We start from the raw sequence: 6,171 nt of genomic DNA on the forward strand, positions 1-6,171 counted from the left end.
CACGTTGACATTATTATTAACAATCTATGATACACTTGTTTAACGTATAATTATAAAATATACATTTAACAACACACATTCACTATTATGCTATATATATTTAATAGACTTTTACACGTAAAAAATATATTTTATATTATGATGTATGAGTTTGATTATCTTAAATGTAATATAATATTAAATTTTATATATCGAAATTATAATAATCGGTTTCGATTTCGGTTTGGATACCCATGAATTTTTTACTATTCGGTTCAATGGTTTCAGTTATTTATCAATTCAGTTTTTAATGACCCATTTTAAATGGGTCTAACTTTTTAAGACCCAAAACCGAAATATTCCTTTTTGGTTTCGGATAATCGGTCCCCATTGGCACCCATAGTCAATGGGAGTTAAACTACACTTTGATTCTAGTGATAAGTACTACATTTCTTGCACCTGGCCCACCTTCAGCTCAAATGGTTGACTTGCTCATAGAAATTAGAGACCATCTTAACAAATACCAAAAAGGGCGGCTAGTTGTTATAAAAATCAGAATCATTTAAATACCAATAACGGATCAATGCATCATACACTTCTCTAACACTCTCTCATGGCTCTGGCACTCATATACATCTTCCTCTTCTCTATCTCATTCACTTCAATCCACACTCATTCTCACCACCACCACCCACTAGATCCACTCACCGCAAAAGAGTTCAACCAAATCCAAACCATAATAACAAAATCTCAAGCCGACCCAACCCACAATCTAACTTTCCAATATGTGGGTCTAGACGACCCAGACAAACAAACCATCCTCAAATGGCATTCATTAAATCACACTACTCAACCCCCACCGCGCCAGGCCTTGGTCATAACCCGTGTCAACAAACAAACACACGAAACCATTGTCGACTTATCTAGCCACTCCATATTATCAACCCGAGTATATACCGGATACGGGTACCCTTTATTTACATTTGAAGAACAAATAGCTGCAAACCAATTACCACTAAAGTACCCGCCATTTATTGCTTCAGTTAGCAAAAGAAAGCTCAACTTAACAGAAGTTGTTTGTGAGAGTTTTTCAGTAGGGTGGTTCGGAGAGAAAAAGAAAGATAAAAGGGAGTTGAAAATTTTGTGCTACTATTTAGATGGCACAGTTAATCTGTATGTTAGACCATTAGAAGGAATAACTGTAGTAGTTGATCTTGATGAAATGAAGATTACAAAGTATTATGATAGGTTCACGGTTCCTATGCCTAAAGTTGACGGGATTGAGTATCAAGCTTCGAAGCAGAAACCTCCGTATGGTCCAAGGGCTAACGGTGTAATGGTTGCACAACCTGACGGACCAGGGTTCCAGATTGACGGACACATGATCAGGTCTGTCCGATATTTGATTAGATTATCTTTTCCATTTCGATGTTTTCTACGCCAGTCAATCTTGTCTCAATGTTTTTTGGGGCGCGGTATTTACACCCCTACTAATGGGATTGGCACCCTTTCACAAATTTTCAAGAATTGACACTCTTCCATTAATCTCGAATAAGTTGACGTACACCCCCACACCTCTCCATTATCTCGGCAACAAACTTCCACAACTTTTATATACTCGCGGCATTGAGTTACCGTGGGTTTTGAAAAATCACGGCATCCGTTTGTCGTGAGTTTTGGGATATCATGGTATCGCATGCTGTGGGTGTTCAAAATTTGTAGTGAAAAAAGAAAGAGTCATTTGCGGCTGTTGTAGAATGTGAAAACTCACGACAACCTGCTACTGTGGAATATGGGATTTCACGGGAACTTGTTGCCATGGAATTGTGGGATCATGCAGGAACTTGCTGCTGTGGAATGTGAGATCTCGTAGCAACTTGTTGTCCCGTGTATTAATATTGGGCATGTGAGGTGTAAAAAGATATATAAGAAATAACTATTATTCTTCTACCATTTTGCCAAAATGGTGCCAATCCCACAAAGTGGGATATAATTAAATACCGCGTCTCATGTTTTTGGTATTTCACATGTTAAACGAACTTTAATTTCTACTCGACATGACTGTAGTATCATATTTAATTGGCGTAATTGAAGTTTGCATCAACTTTATAGTGAAGTTTGTGATGGCATTATATATTATGTGGACTACGGACTAGTGATGGACAACCTGCCTACTAAGTATGGCAGGAAATCGGGTTGGATAGACCCAAATCTGACTCGACCTGATTACCGAATATATCGGGTTCAGGTGTATTTTCATATCTGTTTATTTATTCGGGTTGGGTTCGGATTTGGATATAATTTTTGAATTTTTTTTGAATTTTTAGTGTTATCCGACCGGTTCGGTTGGGTTCGGATATTAAATTTAGATTTTATTCGGGTTCGGGTTCGCTTTTGGATACTGTGAAACTATTTAGGTTCGGTTTTGGATATTGTGAAACTATTTAGGCTCAGATTCAGATATAGCCATATCCGAGCCGAACCCGACCCAATCCCTACCATATTACCAAGGCATGCTTAATTCTAATAAGAAAAGAGTTCAGATGACCAAATTCGGGCCAAAACAACTCTAGAGGACACTGTTTTTTTTTTAGTTTTTTAGTAACTCATAAGGACAAATTCCAACATTAAGTAATAACCCACGATTTCAATTTTAGTAATCCTCAAAGACAAAATAAGTTGGTCCGACCTTTTTACTTTTTTTTTTAAAATATCATTTTTACCCTTGTATTATTATAGATATAAAACATAGACATTTTTATTTTATTTGAAAATACCAGTTTCACCCCTCTGTGTTATATTTATAAAACAGAGAAATTTGGTGATTGTTCGTACCCATATAAGTGAACATACCTCATACACTATGTTGATGTGACAATGACCCCAAATATGTATGAACAATGATTATTCATACTCCAATAAATGTTCTTACTAATCATACATTATGTTGAAATATAAACAATGATTGTTCATATGAATAGTGATTGTTCATAGCTCATGTTGAGGTATTTATACTCCAAATTTGTTCATACTCCAATAGGTATGGTATTCTTACTAATTATACATATGTTGAAGTATGAATAAACAATGATTGTTCATTATATATACATTGGGTCGTTTCAGTTGGGCGGGACCGTTTATTATTCGCATTAGGGGTATACTTGACATTTTATCTATCCAAGCTGTTTTTTATTTCGCGTCAAGGGTATACTTGACCTTTCATCTATCTTATTGTGAGTGATTAAAAAAAATGTGGTGTTAAGAGTGACATTTTCGTCCGATTTGTCATTGAGAGTCACTCCTGTAATTCTAATTCTCATGATACTAGTCTAACTTAAATTTTGGTCAGATTTGGAAGGCAACTTTGTTTCTTGTTTGACAATTTGGCCTTGATAGCTGGTGGGCCAAATAATTGAAAAGTACCCAAATGTTTGCACTAATTTAACTAGGTAAATAGCCATTTAGAGCATTTTTAGGAGAGAAACCATGAAAACACCAATTTTTTAACCAAATTAAAAAAACACCAACCAACTTCAGGAAAAAATCAAATATTCGACATCAAATGACGCAATTTTGGATAAATCGTGCCATATAACCCATGCGGCTTTCTCAAAACCGCTCCACTGAAGCCCATCTTAAAAGTCCAAGCTTACGCGGTTTTCCAGAAACCGCGCGATGTGTCGCACATCAACTTTTTTTTTTTTCTCTGTCCAAATCTCTCGCGCGGTTTTGCAAAAACCGCGTGATTGAAGTCCACACTCTAGCCCATGCCCACGCGGTGTTCAAAAAGCCGTGCGGTTTTTTCAAAACCGCAAAAGAGACAGCACCAAAACTGGAACCAAATTTTGGCCGATTTGGTGTTTGGTTTGGTATTTTTTTGGTGTTTTCATCATGTGTCTCTCCTGAAAATGAAAAAACACCAAATTATTGAAAATTTAGTATTTGATGCTATGATAGTATTTCACCTAAAGATGCTTTGAAAGCAAAATTTGACCAAAAATAAAAAATTAGAAATTAAAAGCAAATAACAGTATCAGTATCTCTCATATAATATACCAAACTATTTAGTCCATGCACTGATGCACCACTTGAGCCAAATGAGGAAAGTTCTCATTACTGAAATTAATGATCCGTTTAATCAATAATCAGGTGGGCGAATTGGAACTTTCACTTGGGCTTTGACATCCGAGCAGGTCCAATCATATCTTTAGCATCAATTTATGATCTCGAGAAGGATACATTTCGTCGTGTATTATATAGAGGATTCGTATCAGAAATGTTTGTACCATATATGGACCCAACAGAAGAATGGTATTACAAAACCTTCTTCGATGCAGGTGAATTCGGGTTTGGGCTTTCCGCAGTACCATTAGAACCCATGACTGATTGCCCAGCCAATGCAGTTTTTATGGACGGGTATCTTGCAGGGCAGAATGGCAAGCCCTTTAAAATTTCAAATGTGTTCTGTATATTCGAAAAAAATGCTGGGGATGTCATGTGGCGACACACTGAAACTGGGATTATTGGGCAAGTGGTGAGTGATTTCATCTTGTTAGAACTAATACTTCGTCCTTTTCATTTGATATTTTGGTGGGTTTGACTTGCATTTGGTGGCATTTGCAGATAAGGGAGGTTAGACCTGAGGTAAGTCTAATAGTGAGAATGGTGTCAACTGTGGGGAACTATGACTATATTGTTGATTGGGAATTCAAGCAGAGTTGTTCTATCAAAGTTGGGGTACGGTTTTTTTTTTCACCTCTATGTATCTAAAGTTCTGGTAAATGGTATATATTAGAAATGCTATTATTATCTATGGAATTAGTATTTGCTCAGGGGCTAATGATGATTCTAGACATGATTATATTTGTGTGCTGCTCGTGAAATTATATATATCTACACAACAGTCACATTTCAACATTTATCTGGTTCTATCATGATGTTTATCAGGTTGGGCTAACTGGTGTGCTAGAAGTGAAGGCTGCACCTTACACTCACACAGACCAAATAAAGGAAGATCCTTATGCTACACTATTGGCAGATTACACTCTTGGTCCATACCATGACCACTTCCTCACCTATCACCTTGATCTAGACGTTGACGGTGACGAAAACTCGTTTGTCAAGGATAAATTGGTAACCAAGAGAGTTACTGATCACAGTTCACTGAGGAAGAGTTACTGGACTGTTGCGAGAGAAACAGCTAAAACTGAATCAGATGCAAAGACAAAACTTGGTATAGAACCCGTTGAATTGTTGGTTATAAATCCCAACAAGAAAACTAAAATAGGAAACCATGTTGGTTACCGTCTTATTCCAGGATCGTTAGCTAGCCCACTTTTAGCCGACGATGATTACCCTCAGATTCGGGCAGAATTCACCAAGTACCATGTATGGGTGACCCCTTATAACAAGTCCGAGAAATGGGTCGGAGGGGAGTATGTTGACAGGAGTCGCGGAGATGATACATTAGCCATTTGGAGTGCAAGGTAACAAATCTATCACTGACTCTGATTGGTTCTTGATTAGTTCAAAATACTAATTAGTTTGGCTTGATTATATAATGCAGGAATAGGGACATTGAGAACAAAGATATTGTCTTATGGTACACATTAGGCTTTCACCATGTCCCTTACCAAGAAGATTTTCCTATAATGCCAACACTAAGCGGTGGATTTGAGCTCCGGCCAGCCAATTTCTTCAACAGCAATCCCGTTCTCAAAACAAGGATACCCATGGTTGCACATTGGCGTAATTGCACCTCTACAGACACTTGTTAGTACTATTCGAAACATAATGTACCAAAGAAGTACGCAACTTAATGAGAAATTAATCTGTATTTTTCCCTGCTTTAGACTGAACTAGCATGTTTAACTGTGCGTTGCACAGGAATCGAAATATGGATCGTGTTTGAAAAGTGAAGTTGTCAAGTGAAGACTGTATTATCCAAGAGAAGAGTACAGTGAAACGAATACACCCTCATGGAATCTCCACCCTCAAGGAACCTCCAATGCATACGAAAGTTATAAGCTGATAAAGTTTCACCCTGAAAATCACTTGTTATTTTTTCTTTTTGGACAACCGGCGTCGGAAGTCAGTTGAAACTTGAAACTTTACTAAAACTCTATCTTAATTAAGTAGAAAGAAAAGATATTGTAATTAATCAGTTGATAAACTCCATGATTTAAAATCGAA

At 37.0% G+C, this 6,171-nt stretch overlaps 1 protein-coding gene across 2 annotated transcripts; it reads left to right on the plus strand.

Annotated features, from left to right (window-relative positions):
- The first annotated feature begins 526 nt into the window (after positions 1–526).
- On the plus strand, positions 527–5,893 carry LOC147499666 (amine oxidase [copper-containing] alpha 2, peroxisomal-like). 2 transcript variants are annotated; one of them, XM_086561470.1, is made up of 6 exons: positions 548–1,368; positions 4,129–4,172; positions 4,317–4,513; positions 4,603–4,716; positions 4,927–5,465; positions 5,546–5,893. In XM_086561470.1, exons 1-6 carry the CDS (start codon positions 593–595, stop codon positions 5,754–5,756), a joined length of 1,881 nt encoding a protein of 626 aa, XP_086417596.1. In that variant the 5' UTR covers positions 548–592; the 3' UTR covers positions 5,757–5,893. The 2 variants fall into 2 exon arrangements, with proteins under 2 accessions (XP_086417595.1, XP_086417596.1); XM_086561469.1 differs by having other exon boundaries at positions 527–1,368; positions 4,129–4,513.
- The last annotated feature ends 278 nt before the right edge of the window (positions 5,894–6,171 follow it).

Source organism: Coptis chinensis, chromosome 5 (assembly GCF_015680905.1).
Source record: "Coptis chinensis isolate HL-2020 chromosome 5, ASM1568090v1, whole genome shotgun sequence".
Lineage (NCBI taxonomy): Eukaryota > Viridiplantae > Streptophyta > Magnoliopsida > Ranunculales > Ranunculaceae > Coptis > Coptis chinensis.